At 41.9% G+C, this 19,588-nt stretch overlaps 2 protein-coding genes across 4 annotated transcripts in view; one reads left to right on the top strand and one right to left on the bottom strand.

Moving 5' to 3' along the window:
- The window catches only part of HEATR1 (HEAT repeat containing 1), a 58,314-nt gene extending 43,975 nt beyond the window's left edge, over nt 1-14,339 (top strand). Inside the window, exons 33-45 of the mRNA XM_025369362.1 lie at nt 1,829-1,875; nt 3,239-3,362; nt 3,941-4,081; nt 4,526-4,818; nt 5,700-5,850; nt 6,777-6,938; nt 7,408-7,542; nt 7,696-7,800; nt 7,887-8,055; nt 8,596-8,750; nt 9,629-9,787; nt 11,252-11,360; nt 12,369-14,339. Coding sequence (XP_025225147.1) covers nt 1,829-1,875; nt 3,239-3,362; nt 3,941-4,081; nt 4,526-4,818; nt 5,700-5,850; nt 6,777-6,938; nt 7,408-7,542; nt 7,696-7,800; nt 7,887-8,055; nt 8,596-8,750; nt 9,629-9,787; nt 11,252-11,360; nt 12,369-12,457 — 1,839 coding nt within the window. The 3' untranslated portion in view covers nt 12,458-14,339. The remainder of the gene's footprint in view (nt 1-1,828; nt 1,876-3,238; nt 3,363-3,940; nt 4,082-4,525; nt 4,819-5,699; nt 5,851-6,776; nt 6,939-7,407; nt 7,543-7,695; nt 7,801-7,886; nt 8,056-8,595; nt 8,751-9,628; nt 9,788-11,251; nt 11,361-12,368) is intronic.
- LGALS8 (galectin 8) overlaps nt 10,947-19,588 on the bottom strand; it is a 32,410-nt gene continuing 23,768 nt past the window's right edge. For all 3 annotated transcript variants that reach the window (XM_025369385.1, XM_025369376.1, XM_025369396.1), the window contains 2 exons: nt 18,459-18,624; nt 10,947-15,349 (listed from right to left, as the gene is read on the bottom strand). In XM_025369385.1, the coding sequence (XP_025225170.1) occupies nt 15,200-15,349; nt 18,459-18,624 (316 nt within the window). In that variant the 3' untranslated portion in view covers nt 10,947-15,199. The remainder of the gene's footprint in view (nt 15,350-18,458; nt 18,625-19,588) is intronic.

Here is a 19,588-nt window from a genome sequence, read left to right as displayed (position 1 = left end):
ATAAAAAAGATTTCCTGTATAATAAAAACATAAACTTAAAAAAACATAAACTTATAAGGTACCAAGAACAAGCCTGACAAAAATATGTGCACAAATATTATGGAGGAATGTCCAAGATATGAAGGGACACAGAAGAAAACTTGGAAGAAATGGAAAGAGAGACACTGTTTACGCATAAGAAGCCTCACTATTTAAAGATGGCAGATCTGCCCAGATTAGTCTAGAAACTTAATGTGCTTTTTCAATTATATCATTTTAAGAAATTATATTGATACATTGATACCAAACTGTAAGGGGCCAAAGACAGGGGTATGGTGCAGGAGTACCATCTGATACCATACCATACATCTGATACCATACTATAGCATCTGATACCATACCATCTGATACCATACCATACATCTGATACCACTATACCATCTGATACCATACCATACATCTGGTACCATATCATACCATCTGATACCATACTATACCATCTGATACCATACTATACCATCTGATACCATACATCTGATGATGGACCAATGCGACTGAACAGTAGGCCCAGAAACACATGCAGGCGTAGGTAAGAAGTGCAGTAGGTGGTTTTACAAAGCAGTTGGGGGAGAGAATGGTTCAAGTGCTGGCCCTGGCATGATTTGTTTTCCATTTGGGGAAAAGTCTGATGTCACACCTTATAGAAAAGACAGCTTTAGTCAGAGTAAAACTTCATTGTGAAAAACAACAGTTCAAATGTTTAGAAGAAAATCAAGGAGAACATGATCGTGACTGGAGGATAGAAAAGAATTTCTTTAAAATTTTGATTTTCACTAGAAAGCCACAGCCTAAGAGAAGATTATTGCTCTGCATAAATCAAAAAACATCAGTTTCCTTTAGAACAACTGGCAAAGAAGATGAATTCACTGAAGAGGGATCACAAATGGCCAATTAATGTACAATGTCATTTAGCCTCTCCAGTAAGCAGGAAATGTGATTAAATGTGATACCCATCAAATTGGCAAAACTGTTGAAGTTGTTAATCCCAGGGAGTGGGCAGGTAGTGGCAGACAGCGTGATTGTTCCAACCACTTTGGAAAGCAATTGGCAGGATCCCATGAGGTTGAAAGTTCTGGTAATTCCTATGATCTGGTCATTCCCTTCCTTAGGCATATATGCTGTAAAAACTTGCCTAGATGCTCAAAGGGACATAAAAATGTTCTTCTCTAGCATTACTAATAAAAGGGGAAAAAAATGGACATAAACTGAACATCTGGCAACAGAGGCAAATGGATAGTTAAGTTGTATTTATAGAGGAATATCATATGCAGTTAAAATGAATGAACTAGAACATAGGTCACCATGCATAGATCTCAAAAATATGTTTCCAGAAAAACATGTTGTTCCATGATATGTACTGTTTGAAACATTTGGTAGCAGATTTGGGATGATGGTTGTGTTTGTGGGACTTGGGTAATGGGAGAATAGGACCAAGGAGCAGTACTTGGGGGATTCCAGCTGAAATCTGTAATGTTTAACTTCTCAACCAATGATATGCGCGCTCACCAGATCGGCATGTCATAGAATTTGGTAGCGGTAATTCAGTGTTGATTGCTGTATTTTTCTGAACCATTGTAGTACTTTTTAGATACCACCACTAGAATGTAATTAAATTAAGATAAATAGAGTTACTACAGTATAATGAGGATGATATGAACTGATTAAATTGTAATGTCAGAAAAAGTTGCTATGGAAAGTTTGAGTGAATGGTCCAAGTTTCATTGAACTGACTTGAAATGACTTTTATTATCAACTTTTATATTCTAATGACATCTTCTTTAAAAATTAGGTAGTTGAGAGTGGTGGTCCTGAGATTTTAAAAGGCCTTGAAGAGAGGTATGTTTACTTTTCTTTTTTTACTTTTTTTACTTTTTATTTGGAAATGACTTCAAACTTATAGAAAACCTGGAAAAATAGTACAGAAAATTCATATACTCTTTACAACCAGGTTCACTTTTGCCACATTTACCTTAGTGTTCTCGCTGCGTAGGGTTTTTTTCTCTGGGCCATGTGAAAGTAAGTCATATATATTATGTCTTTAAGAATAAGAGATGTTCTTATAAAACCACAGTACGTTGATCAAATTCAGAAAATTTAACATTGGTCCAATCCAGTGATGTAATCTACAGTTCCTATTCCAGTCTCCCGAATTATCCCAGCACTGTCCTTTACACCGCATGTGTTTCTGCTTCACAATCCATGTCAAGTTTCGGTATTGTATTGAGTTGCCATATCTGTTTAGTGTCTTTTCATCTGGCCCTGATTTCTGTGGGCTCATGAATTCTTTATTCCATGGATTATAATCCATATGTTGCCATTATATATTTGGGTGCAGGAATTTTCCTTTCACTCCCATGTCCTCGGAGGGGGTGCCTTCTGGCCTTGCTGTGTACCTCCTTTTCAGATGCAGGGCGTTCCCAGGGCCACTGTCCTGCCCTGTCCGCTGGAAAGTGCCTGCCCTGTAGCCAGGATTGTGAGCTGCTGAGCTCCAGTCCTGTGGGCCGACTTTTAGTGCTATGTGTAGGACTTTCGTTTTTGGAGCTGATTTGTCTGAGCCCCCTTCTCCCCTCCTCTGCTGTGCTATGTCAACTTCTGTCTCCACTCTTCCTTCTAGCTCCCACCTCAGGCTGGCAGCAGTGGGGGGATCTCCAGTGGTAGTTGTGTTGGAATTTGATGTGTGCTTTTCTAATTACAGGTTATTTGAAGTTTATAGTCTTTTTTTTTTTTTTTGGTCTCCTAATAATGTGAAAGAAGTGGGTTATATGTTCATTTGTATTAATATTTCTCTTTATACAAATGGTGTGTGCGTGTGTGTGCATGTGTGTGTGTGTACACACCTGCCGTTAACCTAGGACCATAATTCCCTGAACACCCCACTTGGACAGCACAGTGAGACCCACTGAGCATGAGCTAGATATGAGTGCGTTCCTTAAACGCCTTCAGCATCTGTTGTTTATTCCTCACCTCACAGTCTGAGCGAGGACGATGCTTCTGCACGGAAGTGCCTAGTTACTTCTTGATGATCTCTGTCTATGGCAGTAATCCCTCATTTCCTTTCTGTCCAAGTAGTTTTTGAAATAATTTAGTACAGAATTATTTAATTGGTCTTTCTACTTGAAACATTTAGCATGAGATAGACATGAGCGAGTTCTCTGAGTGCCTTCAGCTGCTGTTTGCTGAGCGAGGCTGTATGTTTCAGGTTGCTGGAGACCGTTCTCGGCTATATCAATGCTGTTGCACAGTCCATGGAAAGGAACGCAGACAAACTCACTGTGAAGTTCTGGCGTGCGCTCCTTAGTAAAGCTTACGACCTGTTGGACAAGGTAGGTTTTCATTTCTCCCTGGAATTAATTGTTTTGTTGCTGTTTTTTATATTACTGTGAAATCATTTAAAGTTTTTAAGAAAAAACTTAGCAATTCCTTTTATGAATATAACAAAGCTCAGATTTTTCTTAGAAAATAATCTCTTGATGACTAGAAATAAATTTGTCTGGAAAAAATTGTTTCCCTACCAGTTATGAGAATATGTGCCTCATATATTTTAAAAATTAAGTCATGTAATATATAATGTTCTACTTTATTCAAGTAGAATACAATAAAAATATGAAGTATGTTACATGCATATCACTGGCCTTGAAATTAGGATTGCTAATTCAAATCTAGCTAAATGGTTTAGCTTCATGCCTTTGACACTTCCTCCTGACATCAAGCTTTTGTTTTGTTTGATAATGTGTGGTTAGTAATGCCTACCTGAAAGGTTATTTTAAGAATTAAATAAGAAAATGTGTGTGAAAGTGCCTGGTGCCTGGAGGTGTGCAATGGACAGCCGTCTGTCTTAACTGAAGTTGATCTTTTTTTAATTTTTTTTTCTTATCATGTTAAATATAAAACTTCTCTTCAGGTCAATGCCTTGCTGCCCACAGAGACATTCATTCCTGTGATCAGAGGGCTGGTGGGCAATCGCCTGCCATCTGTTCGGCGGAAAGCGCTGGACCTTTTGAATAACAAGCTGCAGCAGAATATATCCTGGAAGAAGACAATAGTGAGTGAAGACCCAGGACACACCCATTTACTTTGCTTTATCAAGGAGCTGCATTTAACTCCCTTCAGTTTCTCTAGTGGTACAATTTCAAATTGAAGTATATTATTATCTGAATATAATACCATGACATGTTTTAAAATGTGATGTTAATTCTAATGGGAATACATGTGTGTTGTAAGAGCTCTTAGAATGAAATTTCAGCCTAGTGGAATTCTTACTACACAGCTTTGTGGCTTTAGCCTTAGCATAATTCTAAGTCCCTTTTACTCCAAATTGTATGCGTGAAAAACTGGTTAGAACATGCATTTTGCTTACCATGACTGTGTGACTCAGGACCCCCAAGTCTGATTTCCATTTGGACAGTCTCAAGCTGTGACAATGGGAAAAATGGACAAACATTTTTTGCAGCTTTAATGATTTGGGGATTCTGGCTGTCCCCTTCAGGTTACCCGTTTCCTAAAACTGGTTCCAGACCTTTTGGCCATTGTGCAGCGTAAGAAAAAGGAAGGGGAAGAAGAACAAGCAATCAACAGACAGACAGCATTGTATACCTTAAAGCTTTTATGCAAGAATTTTGGTGCAGAAAATCCAGATCCTTTTGTCCCAGTGCTGAGCACTGCTGTGAAACTGATTGCTCCAGAGAGAAAGGAGGAGAAGAATGTCTTGGGAAGCGCGCTGCTGTGCGTAGCAGAGGTGACCTCCACCCTGGAGGCACTGGCTATCCCCCAGCTTCCCAGGTATGCGGCCGGAGACTTAAACAGGAGCTGTTACCGCCTGGCACACATTGAAAAATAACACCTTGGTGACTTTTTTCTTTTTCCTCTGAGTAGACGTTGCATAAAATTGGATTTGTTAAAGAATTGATCTTGCAGGGTGTGGTGGCTCAAGGCTGTGATCCCAGCACTTTGGGAGGCCAAGGCAGGGAGATCGTTTGAGCCCAGGAGTGTGATGCTATAGTAAGCTATGACTGCACCGCTGCACTGTAGCCTGGGCAACAGAGTGAGACCCTGTCTCTTAAAAAAACAATAAAAATAATCTTCAAACGGAAAGACAGCCTTCCCATTTATCTTCAAATGCACTGCTTTGTGATGTTAATCGTCCCCCATTCTTCCTTCCTTTTGTCTAGCATAGTCAGAAAGCATTGGTGAAGGTTCTCGGCAGAAGGGCCCACCCAGTTAGGCAAGGCCAAAGCTGCCTTCTGTTGCCAAATGTGGAAGTTAGAAGCTCCTGGCTATGGTAGTTCCTTACTATACACAGCCAGTATGTTCCTTAACCTGTTAGAGTTTTACTGTCTATGAAACAGAGACAGTATCTACCTCATAGGATTTCTGTAGGGCAGTGCTTGCAAGGAGTTTTGCATAGTGCCTGAAACATAGTAAGTGTTCAGTTAATGAAAGCCATTGTTAACTTTTAAATTACGGTCGTGTCCATACTGTTGGCACTGGGAGATCTCTTGTGCTTAGCCACATAAAATGTGTAGACAGCGCTTTTTAGGCTGTGAGGTAGATAGAGATATGAGGGAACAGGCAGTTTGTTGTTTTTTTCCGAATGCCTCTGCTGCATTCCCTAGCCTCCGTTTCTGCTTTCAGTTCCTCTAAAGCTCTTACTCCGTTTCTAGCCTGATGCCCTCGTTGCTGACAACAATGAAGAACACCAGCGAGCTGGTCTCCAGCGAGGTCTACCTGCTCAGTGCCTTGGCCGCCCTGCAGAAGGTTGTGGAGACTCTCCCGCACTTCATCAGCCCCTACCTGGAAGGCATTCTCTCCCAGGTGAGCCACGATGACCGCGACACGCTACACGGGGTGGCTGGGGCAAGTAAAAGATCACAGATTTCGTGATTGTTTTTTCTTTAAGGGTTAGTTTCTGTTTGACAGAAAGGAGTCTTATTTCTAAAGAGATGTGCTTGCTTTTATTAAATGTGAATTTTTTTCTCTTCCATCCTCCTTGCCGCTTAATCTTGAAATTGATATGGGGGTCACTTTTTAGTGAGGCGCTTCTCTTCTTTAATTGTGCGGAACGTATTCTGGTTTTTTTTCTCTTCTGTGAGATATTTGGAGTTGGGCTGATAGAGCCGCCTTTTATTACTTGTGGAAATTTGTGGGCCCTGTTTCTACTGTGAGAGGTTTAATCCGAAGGCATCTTGCAAAGCAGAATTTTTGTATTGCAGGTCAGCAGTTTCCTGTCAGCACGCTAGGGGCCAGTGGTATTTCTGATTGAAAATGCTCAAGAATGTTGAGCCCTGGCTGTTCCATTGTGTTGATCGTTTGCCATTTACAAGGTTAGGAGCCTTCATTACCATGGGCAAATGATTAAACCGGTTCACATACACCACAGCCAGGGCTTACAAGTCACCTTCTCAGCCTGTGCTCTGAGGAGCTTTCTTGGTTTTTTAGCAACTTGACTCTTGCCATGGTCTCTTGCATTCCTGTCCTCTAACAAAATCATCTGTCTGGGTGCTCTGTGTGCGTCTGCCTCTACCACTGGCCTTTGTCCCTGATCGCAAGTTGGGCAAGAGGTGTCTGCCCAGTTTTATCCACTGACGTTTAGGACTGGCTTTAAAAGGAACACTGAGTGTAGTTAAAAGGTGCTAAGCATTTTCCAAACACTAGTGCGTCATCATGAAGCCTTTCTCTAAGTGTATGTTTGTCAGCGAGGATCTGCAATGGCCCTGATCACTTTTTTTATATTCCTGTAGGTGATTCACTTGGAGAAAATCACTAGTGAAGTGGGTTCTGCCTCCTCACAGGCTAATATCCGTCTCACATCTCTGAAAAAGACACTGGCTACCACACTCGCACCCCGAGTCCTGTTGCCCGCCATCAGAAAAACTTACAAGCAGATTGAGAAGAACTGGAAGGTTAGATCATATTGGGTATTAAGACTTTGGAGAAGGGAGAGGTGGTACTGAAATGTGTAAACTTTGACTTAAAGAAGAATATGTTTATTTAATTTTGAAAAATGCACATTGCTGAACTCTAGGAATCATTTGAAAATGGCACATCTCGGCCGGGCACGGGGTGGCTCACGCCTGTAATCCCAGCACTTTGGGAGGCCGAGGCGGGCGGATCACAAGGTCAGGAGATCGAGACCATGGTGAAACCCCGTCTCTACTAAAAATACAAAAAATTAGCCGGGCGCGGTGGCAGGTGCCTGTAGTCCCAGCTACTTGGGAGGCTGAGGCAGGAGAATGGCAGGAACCCGGGAGGCGGAGCTTGCAGTGAGCCGAGATCGCGCCACTGCACTCCAGCCAGGGGGACAGAGCAAGACTCCGTCTCAAAAAAAAAAAAAAAAGAAAATGGCACATCTCTTTACTGTGTTATTGGTAGAATCACATGGGTCCGTTTATGAGCATCTTGCAAGAGCATATTGGGGTGATGAAGAAGGAAGAGCTCACCTCCCATCAGTCTCAGCTAACCGCCTTTTTCCTGGAGGCCCTGGACTTCCGAGCCCAGCACTCTGAGGTAAGCTCAGGTTCACTCCTCCAAATCCTAAAGTTGTTACCCACCTGTTGAAGAGTCCAAGGACAATCTGTCTAGCTGTGTAACAGTGGTACTTGCCAACATAATTTACAGTTAGATATCAGCACTCTAATAAATGGGCTCTTCTGTTTTCAGAACGATCTGGAGGAAGTTGGAAGAACAGAAAATTGTATCATTGACTGTCTAGTAGCCATGGTTGTCAAGCTTTCCGAGGTCACATTCCGACCCCTGTTCTTCAAGGTGATGCTTTCTTCCTCTTCCTCCCCTTTGTGCTCAGATTTAAGTGACAAGATGTTGAAGAAACTGATACTATCTTATCCTTTTAGCTGTTTGATTGGGCTAAAACAGAAGATGCCCCAAAGGACAGGTTGTTGACATTTTACAACTTGGCAGATTGCATTGCTGAAAAGCTGAAAGGGCTTTTTACGCTGTTTGCCGGCCACTTAGTGAAGCCTTTTGCTGACACCTTGAACCAGGTGAACATCTCCAAAACAGGTGGGTAGTTGCTTCAGTTCAGTTGTCGCTCTGTGTGCCTTATACAAGGTACCAGTAAGACACAACCTAGTGCTCGGAGACAAGATTTTAAAAGTTCTTAAGTTCTAAGCTGAGGAGGGTGAATTTTTTACTTCATTGTTGTCAGACAGTGAAGTGTTGTTTTAGCATGATGAACAAATGTTATATGTCAGCTCACTTGGGAGAAAGGATAAAGTAAATGGCCATCGCTGTCAGTTACTGGAAGTAACTTTAAAACATAAAAATTAAGATTCGTTTATTCTCTGATGCTAATAAATGACCCACTTGACAGCTGAGGGAATTTAACTTGCCAAACCGAGTGTTAGCATCTTAACTCTAAAAGAAGGAATCATTCTTCGAGAGACCATCCTTTTTGTGTTCTACCTTCATCCTGATTATGATTTCTAGATCATTTTAGACTCTTCTGATTATGGTTATTTTAATAGTGATTTCAGTGTAAACATTGGAGGTTAAATGGTTAAGTTCAGTGTTTTTTCATTTTTACTCTTCCCACATCTACAGATGAAGCATTTTTTGACTCTGAAAATGACCCTGAAAAGTGCTGCTTGCTGTTGCAGTTTATTTTGAACTGTTTATACAAAATCTTCCTTTTTGATACCCAGCATTTTATAAGTAAAGAGAGAGCAGAAGCCTTGATGATGCCTCTGGTGGATCAGGTAACCGAACAGAACCATCTTTCGTTACTGAGGAAGCCATCACTGTTGGAGCTTGGAGGTTTTAGATCTGCTCGAATGACAGCTTGTTAGGCTTTTTCCTTTGTGAGGTTGTTTTTTTTTTTTTGGTCTTATTAAATGAAATTTTTTATTTGAAAATTGTTTTTTCAAAGATATAACTTCATTGTGGAATTTGAGTTTTTTGTTTTGTTGTTTTGTTTTTTTGAGACAGGTCAGGGTATTGCTCTGTCACCCAGGCTGGAGTGCAGTATGCAATCTCAGCTCACTGCACCTCCACCTCCCAGGTTCAAGCAATTCTTGTGCTTCAGCCTCCTGAATGGCTGAGATTATAGGCGCCTGCCTCCATACCTGGCTAATTTTTGTATTTTTAGTAGGGATGGGGTTTTGCCGTGTTGGCCAGGCTGGTCTCGAACTCCTGACCTCAAGTGATCTGCCCACCTTGGCCTCCCAGAGTGCTAGGATTACAGGCGTGAACCACCGTGCCTGGCCCTGAGTTGTTTTTTGGGTTTTTTGTTTGTTCGTTTAACTGCTCAAAAGAAAGACATGATATAAGGTGTCATGGTTAATGTATTCATTTGTTTTAACTGGGCCTCATTGAGAACGCGTCAGAGCATGGCTGCCCTCTGGAGGAAAGAGCTCCTCCAAGATGTTCTGCTGGAGAGAAAGGGGCGATGGTAAAGGGTATAAAACTCCATTTGAGTTCCAGAAGGCAATACATTTGCCCTAGATGGTATTAGAATAGTGCCTGGTTTTTGAACCTGCTCTATCATGAAAGATAGTAAAATATGTGTATGTTGGGTATTTTTTCAAACAGAAGAAAGAAATGAGACCTGTTGTTCAAAGTCTTTGTGTCTTCATAGCTGGAAAACAGGCTTGGGGGAGAAGAGAAATTCCAGGAACGGGTGACAAAGCAGCTGATACCGTGCATCGCGCAGTTTTCGGTGGCCATGGCGGATGACTCTCTTTGGAAACCACTGAACTACCAGATTCTGCTAAAGACCAGAGATGCCTCGCCTAAGGTTAGGAACTGGGTGACAAGTACTGACACTGCATCTTTTCACTGTATGGCCTAAACAGCCTGCAGGTGGTCACAGATGCAGGCCCCTGGTAAACCGGCAGGGAAGAACATTGCTATTTGTCGTCCAGTACTAGAGGTCCGGTCTTTTGTATTAGGCAGAAATTTGTGCCTAAGAAAATTTTGGTTTTTACTTACAGGCTATTTGTAAAGAATAGCAATGCCCTTATCCCCACCCCAATGGTGCACTGGGCAGAAGTACTAAAATACTTTCTAAATACTTTTAAATAACAAAGACTTGAAGTAATTCCTTGCTTTTTAAGTGCCATTGAAATGTCATTGTGCTCCAGAGAGAGATGCATTGAATTTGTCCACAGAATAGTCTTTTGAGTTAGCGCAATACCTTCTGTTGTTTATAGATACTAAGTTTATGATCTTGTTGAGTAAGTGGTGGCAGTGGAAATAAAACATGGGTGGGTAGGTTGAGTGTAAGTCAAAATTCCACACCCAAGTGTCACAAATTTCAAACTTTTCGCAATAAGTCGCCATTTCTCAAACTAATGACTGTATTAGAACCTTACTGGATATAACAGCCCAAAGCAGAATTTTATTAAGAAGATTTATTAGTTCAAATTCTTTATTAGGATATGCTAACAATGAGACTGTTTTCATGAACCCCCACATTTTAAACCATAGGTTTTTATACAAGTAGCAGTGTCAAATTTATTGTAATATTTTACTTTGATTGCACAAATCAAGGAAATCCTGATTGAATCTAGGTAGTTACAACTGGTTTTTTAATAATTCACTTTGTACTATCCAGATATTCTTTAAAATATCCAAAATTAGATGACCAGTAGGGCTTTTGTTTCAAAAGCTAACAATACCCAACTACTGCTTGCTTTCCTTATCATAGACAAGGCATGTGAGGAACACCATTTTTAAAGCCCCAAAACTAGGGTATCGTGACACAGAATGTTTTTTATTCAGTGCTGAGATGGGCACTTTCCCAAGCGAGTGTCCTGGCCCCTCATACAACTATGGTGGTGACCACAGTCAGGGGCTATGGGTGGGGAGACCCACCAGAGGCGGCTAGAGGTACTGTATTGGCAGCCTGGTGGGCTGGTGAGCTCCAGTGAAATAAAATTTGCAACAGACTTGAGTTTGCATGAGGCATTTTATTTTATTGGTTTTTTTTTTTTTCAAAGGAAGAGATTATAAAAAGACATTTCACATTAAAGATTTGCAGTCGTGGGACACGGTTTGGAAAACACTGATTTATAAGGTTATGCATATTACAAATAGCTCCCAAATGGTTAAACTGGTATTCTAAGATGAAAGCTGAATGAGGTGAATAAATGCATGTGAACTAATGTTTAGTTTAGAAAGTTAGAGCTTGTCTCAAGTCAGTACAGCTCTTAATACAGTAACACTACCTTTTATTTCTTTGCTCTTTTATCCCTTTCAGGTTCGATTTGCTGCTTTGATTACTGTGTTAGCACTGGCTGAAAAACTAAAGGAGAATTATATTGTCTTGCTACCAGAATCCATTCCTTTCTTAGCAGAGTTGATGGAAGGTAATTCCCAAACTATTCCCAACTATTAAACAATTAAGGAATAATTCAGTAAAATTCTGTGAAAATGTGCCCAATGATAATGCAGATTTGGATATAACATGACTAGCAGTTGATCCAGTCCTCATACATGCGGCTCCAGTCTCAAATACAGGCAGGCTCGAGCTCCTGTTTTGAATTGGGTGGAGGGAGCGAGTTGTGAAGTGACCACCTCGTGATCATTTGAGAGTTCGTTTACAGTGTGATCTTCACTGTCTTTACTTTTGTGGTATTTTGTGATCATACAAGCAGATTACAGTAGTGTTTTTAATTAACCTCATACATTTGTATGATTGAAGTTTTGGTCCCCAGATGGGAGGTTGTTTAATGGAAAGGCCTAGTGGCATTAAGGATGCAGTAGGATGTCCACTTTTAGTAGCAAGCGACTTTCCTTCATTACTCCATGTTAGGTGCTTTACATGGATTATTTCACTTAAAAATCACATTTTATCTCTGTTTTACAAAGGAAGAAACTAGAGGCTTAAATGGTTTCAATTATTTGACAAAGATCACAAGCTCGTGAGTGTGACATGGGGAGCTATGACAGTTCTAGAACATAGTCTTAGGCCCAGGAAATACCAGTAAATGTTATTAAGGGAGGGATGGTGGAGCAAGTAGATCAGTACTGAACTGATTCACTGCTTATCTAAGCTAAAAAAGTACATTCTCCTTTGTTTCTTAGCTCCTGGAGGGGGGAAGTGTGAGCTACTAAAGGGGTGGCATCCCTAGGAAGTTTGAGTTTTTGGGGTTCTTATTCAGCTTCCAGGGCAAGCCTGTGGGCAGGGAATGAAGGTAGAAGGAGCAGTGTGGAGGGAGGGGGTCCGTGGCGCCCCCTGCTTTGTTAATGTGCTTCATTTCACTCTTGATTGAACGATTGCCAGAGAATGCAAGACATTAAGATTCAACTAATGAGAACTGAGGCAGGCGGACGGACTCAGATTTTAATTTTGATGATTTTTTTTGTTTTTTTAGATGAATGTGAAGAAGTAGAACATCAGTGCCAAAAGACTATTCAGCAACTGGAAACTGTCCTGGGAGAGCCGCTCCAGAGCTATTTCTAAGACTTTCTGTGGTGTTTCATACTCTACTCAGAGTTCTGATTTTTTGTATTTTTATTTTTGGGTGTTGGGTGCCATGTTACTTTTGGTGCCTTAATACACCTACGTGGTACTTAACAAATGTTTTATCACTTCTTTACAAAATTCTCACCTGGTTTATGCTACCACATAAGCCTCTCCTGCCTATTGTATAGAGCTGCAGAAAGAGTAAATGACATGGTATTTTTATACAGACTGATGTGTGTGTTTAAACATTTATTATTCTCTTCCTGATTGATGGTAATAATATCAGACCTGTTTACTTTTAGCACCCAAAGCAGACGCCTCATTTGCACTGTAAGCCTTAACTCTTCTGTACAGCAGTGTCTTATATACATGGTATCTGTGTTGCAGATTTCACTCCAAGTTGCTCTCTACTTCAAGAAAATGAAGTTATTTAGCAATCAACAGAAATACTTTTGACCACACAGCCTACTTTTCATTTTGGGTAGGCGAACTTCAGCCTTCATTTCTTGTGCCTATAAAGAGAAGTGGTTCTGGAATGCTTTTTTTTTTTTTTTTAACCCAGAAGTGTGACTGTCACCTTTATCCTTTATTGTTCTGGGAAACAGGGGAGATGGAGGCAATACGCTGCTTCTAAAGCAGCTCACACCTGGCTGCTCCCATGGAGGGCCCAGAAACACTGGGTGGCATGAGGAAGCTCCTCCCAGATTAAGAATGAACCCAATTCCATTGGTGGTTAACTAAGAATTACTTGTCTAAGACAGTAAGTATCAGTAGATTTTTTTCAGTGCTTTCAAGTGCCCTAATCTCTAGTACTGGGTCATGGTGAAGTTGGAAAGTGAGGGCTCAAATGAAATTAAATCTGCCCCCTTTTTAAAGGCATCAAGAACAATCCCATAGAATGTTCGCATTCAGTTTAAAAGCCTTTGAAACTAATATAGAAGTTTAATGCAGAAATGTGGCAAGCAAAAGGTCAACTTGCAGTTTAGAGACAGAGCTTGCTTGTATAGAATTGCATATTTCTAAGAAATGTCTCAATAAAATTCATTAATAAATACTAATAGCTTTTTAAATTTTTTACTCCATATAAAATGCAAATGAACTTAAGACTTATAAGGAATGATGTGAGTGGGCTATTTTTTTCCCAAATGCCTCACAGTCTCCAAAGCTCGGTTAAGCACCTTGATGGTCTTTATGAAGAAAAATAACTGGAGGATTCTGGAGTCTTCTTGCCTTCTACAGCTTTCCCTGTGGCACCCCCCACCCCCAACCAGTGTCTTTGAGCTTGGTGAGACTCTGCATAAATTAACATGAAAAGCTGAAAAAGAATTAAGGGCTAGCAATTTCTACACTGAGTACTTTTTAAAAAATAAGATTGACAATGGTATTCTTTTCAATATATGGATAGAAATAATATCTAACTGAAATCTGTTCTGAAAATATTCCTAAATCCTGGCAGAGTTCTGCCCCAGTTTAATGTGATAAAATGATCCTCACTGAGCGAGCTTTTTTCCCTCCCGACTCCCAAACCTTTGAAATTTCCTGAAACAAGATCTGACCTGTAAAGATCCCATATACATGGAACTTCTGCCAACTCCCCTCAAATAATAGAAAAATTACAGAAATGCAACAATTTAACTTGCTGATACAGGTTTGATTTTAATCACTTAAAGCAGAAGAGTGCTTTGATCTCAGTTGCTAATGATGCTGGACTAATCTTAAGAACAGAGGCCTTGAGTGGTGATTTGCATGGGAACAAAACAGATGTTTGCATTACCTCTGCCTGCTTTGTGGGTACACTTTCTGATACTGCCTGCCTTATGACTCCCTGAAGTCTAATCCTGACCTTACTTTGTTGCCCACAAATACCTTTCAAATTGAATGCATCTTGCCTCTTCCTTAAGCTTTCTGTAGGAGTCTGTGTAGACTCGGATTCGCCCTAAGTTCAAATACACAGAAATCAGCTGTCTTGGGCTTGGCATCAGGTTAATTTCAGCACCATTTCCTTGTTCTGCTTTGGTTTTTTTGCCTTAATTTCTGTGCTGTGCTCAGATGTCGTGCTAATTATTTGGTAAAGCTTGCAGCTAATAGAGCCACATGTTTATTGTGATGAAGAAAATGATGTAAGTCAACATCAGTCCTCCCAATGATGGGATATGATAGCGCGCTGGTTATGAGCGTGATCACCGGGGAAGGAGGTGTGTCTTCGATAAATTAGTGTCTTCGGGTGATTTAACAGCTGCATAACTAATCCCAGAGGACCCCTTAGAGTTGATGTAATGCCTGTAGAAAAAGCAGTGCACAGCGATAGAGCACAGAAGAGTCGAAGCTCAAGAGAACAGGGAACATACTGGTCTGTTTGACCACTAAGTGTATATGCCAGCTCCTTGCACAGTTTTGCCAAAAAAAAAAAAATCTGTGCTCAATACATGTTAGCTACTGTATTCTAGTAGGTACTCCATAAATACTTGTTGACTGGGATTCTTGAAGAGTCAGCCAAAGTAGGAGAGACGGCAGAGTGGCTTTAACTGGTTGTAAGTGTTGCTGCCCCCAGTTTCCCCATTCAGTGCTAGACACTGCCATACTTCATGGCAAGGACTGAGAACACCCAGCAGGACCGAAGGGCACACAAGCTCATTTTAACAATATAAACAATAGAATGACAGTGAGATGCGATTTGGCAAGGCCAGTATCACAGAAGCCATTCTGTATTTCGGTTTTTGTAGCAGCTGTGCAGGTAGGCTACCAGCTCCTTACTTCCACTAAGTGGATGTCTCCATTAATTTCCAGCGTGTCAATACTGCTGAGCTCTTTAAATCTGTGTTTGTACTCCAGGCTGTGTACGCCATTTACTGCAACCTTGAATTCTCTAACATCACAATAAATTATCATCTGAAAGGAAAGGAAACATGCCATTAGTGGTTCCCCTTAGTTTAAAATTTTGTGTGTGTTACACACTAACAGGTTGTCAGAATAAACCATTTGATTTCTTTATACGTAGAAAAGTCCTAGCCTGCTGCTGCTGACTTCCTTCTGTGACTTCCAAGACCCTAATCTAACGAAAGTGTCCCTGGTGGTGGCACTGTCTGCCTCATCCCACCCAGGGAAGTGACCTGGATGTGTTTGGAGCCTCACACCATCCCCAGGGCCTGCGGCCTTCCTTTCCTCAACAGCCCCTCTCCCTCGGCCGCATCCTGCCCCTTGCTCCTGGAAAGCTGGAGTGCTGCCCCTCCTCACTGATGCTGGGGACTCTCCTAAAGCAGGAAAACTCCTAATGTGGTCGCTCTAGTTCACTGAGATGCTGTTTCCAGCTAGTAGCCTGGAACCAAGGGACTTGGATCCTGTCTTTTCTGCCTCAAACGCTAGGACGTGAACAAGCCAGACAATTAATACGAAATTTCAGCAGCTTAAGGCACTTGCTAGGGTTTTTACAGCTGCTTGGTGATCCTGATTCCACAAGCTCAGCACATCTTAGCCTCAGTGTGTGTCCAAAGCCATCAAAGCTGGGTATCCCATGAGTGCGAAGTGCTGTGCATTCTGGTAGATTCATTCAGATTCATCAGCAGTGTCTGCCCTTCACAGTCATCTGTGCCCAAAACTCAATGAAAAACCAAAAAAACAACCAGCCTTTTACATCACCTTTACACCTCAACTTTACACTGCTGGCGCCACGCTGCTAGTGCCAGGCTGGGTTTCCACGCACACTGAGAAGGCCTCTGGGAGGCCCTGCACTGAGCTCTCCCTGTGCTCCTGGCCCCCCATGAAGGCTTCAGAAGAAGGAGGGGCAGCTCAGCCTTGCTGCCAACCCGGCCCCACCCCCAGAGGCCAGAATGAAGCACAAAACCTGAATCTGCAAAGCGGCAAGTTGAGGGTTTTCGTTCTTTTGACAGGAGCCGTGGAAAGGGCTGCCAAGGAAAATCAGGAGGGAGGAAGTTTCAGCTCAAGTCCTGCACTCTGATAACAGAGCTGGCCAATGAAGCTTCTGTGGCTACAGAGGATTGGGGAAATAGATGTAACCTGAGATTCTGTCCCCACAAGAATGGTGGAAATCCCAGTTCCAACCAGGTAGAAGGGACCCTGGATATATGTAACAAAATCTCAAGAAAACACAAAACACACAGCCTCATGCTATCGCTCAGAAGGAAAACCAAGTTGGCAGCAGAGGGAGTCAATTAGTCACCTGTACTGTATCAGAGCAAGTACAAAGCCAGTGGATTACAAGCAAGTGGCAAAGAAATGACATGCCTCTGGGTGAGCAGACTACTGCAAATGAAAAGAAGGCACATCCTTTGCAAGACCCCCAGCCTAGAAGAAAACAGAACAACAGAATCCCTCACAACCATCTGATGCTGCCGAACAGCTGGGAAGAACATGGATTCCATCCAGAGGAAGAGCCCACGGATGAAATGACAATACTGAATGAGATTGTTTTAAAACACTAGATACAACCAAAGTGTGTTTGAAACAGCAAGAAGATTTAAAATGACAGTAATGGTATAATGGAAAGACCTGAGATAATCTCAGTGCAAGCATAGCTAAAAGGCAAGAGATGGAAGCCCCTGGAAAGGACCTATCAGTACAGAAAATCGTCAACAGTGATCAACATGAGGATAATTACTGTTCCTGAATTAGAAAATTAAATGGAAAAGATGATTGTTCAAAAGCATACAACATCCATCTATTCATTCCTTCGGCCAGCCATGCTTTTCACTGTCTCTGCAAAAAAAAAAAATTGCCTGGAATATGGTTCATCTAATCCTAATGGTATGATTTGAATTACGAAGTTGGAGATATTTTCATCTTAGTATCTTTCAGCATTACTTGAATGTATCATTGTCCTTTTTTATATTAATGTAGTAAATCCAAACTTGGGGCCGAGATAGGTCCAAAACAAGTTACATCATTGGTTTCCTGTCACCCACCACAAGGCTCAACTTCCTTCTAGAGCGCTCACCTCTGTTTCCCTCCAGCAAACCCCACGTCACCCTTTACGCCTTGACTCTTGCCAAGCCAGCAACCCTGTGCTGCCCTTCCCACTCTAAGGACTTGTTCAGATCAAGCCCTAAATCTAGAAAAGCCAACCTTCAGCCTTCTACATCCTTCCCAGCTTTCTGAATTCCAAACCAATATCCACAATTTCCAGGGAACCCTCCATGATTAGCCCACATCTGTCTACGCTCCACATACCAGGGCGCTGCATTAGACTGGAACTTAGGAATAAATAACGCATGTCACATTGCTATCTATTCCGCCTGATACTCATGCTTTTAGTAACGGGTTTTGATGAGTCCTCAAGAACCCACATGGTCCAGAGGATGTGGCAGTTTAAAATGCTGTAGAATTATAACCTAAACCAATGACCCTAAGTGACTGTGTGAGGCAGTGGCACCTGAGCTGGTGAGTGAGGCTGGCCAACCACCCGGCATCCGCATCGCAAGGAGACGATTCTCTGCTCAGCATCCCAAAAACATATTTTGGGAAAGGTATGTGTTACAATAGTCACCTATTTGGGGACTCGGGACTACATGCCTTTTAGTTCCAAGGGACTGATGTATTTTTCCTTGAATACATACAAACAAGACTAACTCCTTAGGAGAAAGGACTGCCACCTGAAACCATCTACCCTGATGGGAGGTGATGGCCAGTGCAAGCAAGCAGTTTTAGGGTCTCCACGTTCTTATGTCCGCTTCTGCAATTAAATGTGTGACTCCAGTCCTGAGACAAGCTTCCTGGTTACATTCCTATCAATATGGGGCTACACAGGAACTTTAATATGATGAAAAATGTCAATTCCAGTGCACATAATTTGACACTCTACTGGCTTCGCTGTTTATACTGATTGCCCACATTATAAAATGGGGCAAATTACAATCTCCAAGTAAACAAAAAACATACACGACCTCCACATACTGAGTTAGGACTTGATTTAAATGGACCACTTATCCCACTCCTGCTCCCAGGATGCTTGGTGCTGTCCCATTTTCAAAAACTGTAACCTCACCTCAAAGTACATCCCAGGACTAAATGGGAAAGAGGTAATATTTCTCTCTTCTTCTCCCCAGGACTCCTGAAGAAAAGAATTTCTTATAAATGCTTTAATATTCAGGCGTGGGTTCAAGTGTAGAGCGATATCCTTTGATTTTCCTGCTAGTAGGTCAACATTAAAGCTTTTGAGAAAGGAAAAAAAAAAACAAAAAACAACAAACCTTAATTAACCAAATAGGACAGAGTAGTGGCAGTTTCAGCAATGTTAATGGCCAGGCTTGAACTATGAGCCTAACTCTGTGAAACATGTGTCCACATGGACATGGGAATGCAGATGAAGGTGAAATTTTAAACTCAGTATTCCACTAATTTGTTACTTGTAAAATAAAAAAAAATTTTAAACCCTTTAAAATGAGCGTTGAGGCTGAGATGTGGCTGGACAGAAATTGAAGGTTTAACGCCAGTTAAACCAAATGACTACTTCAGGCCACAGGAGCCTGGGATCCTCTCAAGCAGGTATTCTCTTTTCATCATCTACCCGTGTTCCTTCCTTCTTGAAAGTATGCCACTTTCTAGGAAACAGCTCTAATTTCAAGCTTTCAGAAGGCTGGACATCTCTGGAAAAAGTTGTTAAAGCAGAAATTTTCTAAATCACTTGACAATAGGGGCCCTAAAAAACGTTGCCTGGGCCGGACGCGGTGGCTCACACCTGTAATCCCAGCACTTTGGGAGGCCAAAGTGGGCGGATCACTTGAGGTCAGGCGTTCGAGATCAGCCTGGCCAACATGGTGAAACCCTGTCTCTACTAAAAATACAAAAATTCAAAAACTAGCGGCCGGGCGCGGTGGCTCACGCCTGTAATCCCAGCACTGTGGGAGGCCGAGGCGGGCGGATCACGAGGTCAGGAGATCGAGACCATCCTGGCTAACACGGTGAAACCCCGTCTCTACTAAAAATGCAAAAAATTAGCCGGGCGAGGCAGCGGGCGCCTGTAGTCCCAGCTACTCGGGAGGCTGAGGCAGGAGAATGGCGTGAACCCGGGACGCGGAGCTTGCAGTGAGCCGAGATCGCGCCACTGCACTCCAGCCTGGGCGACTAAGCGAGACTCTGTCTCAAAAAAAAAAAAAAAAAAAAAAAAAAAACAAA

The sequence above is a fragment of the Theropithecus gelada genome, chromosome 1 (genome assembly GCF_003255815.1).
Source record: "Theropithecus gelada isolate Dixy chromosome 1, Tgel_1.0, whole genome shotgun sequence".
NCBI lineage: Eukaryota > Metazoa > Chordata > Mammalia > Primates > Cercopithecidae > Theropithecus > Theropithecus gelada.
The sequence above is the reverse complement of the archived record's forward strand: the minus strand, read 5'-3'. Positions and strand labels throughout refer to the sequence as shown.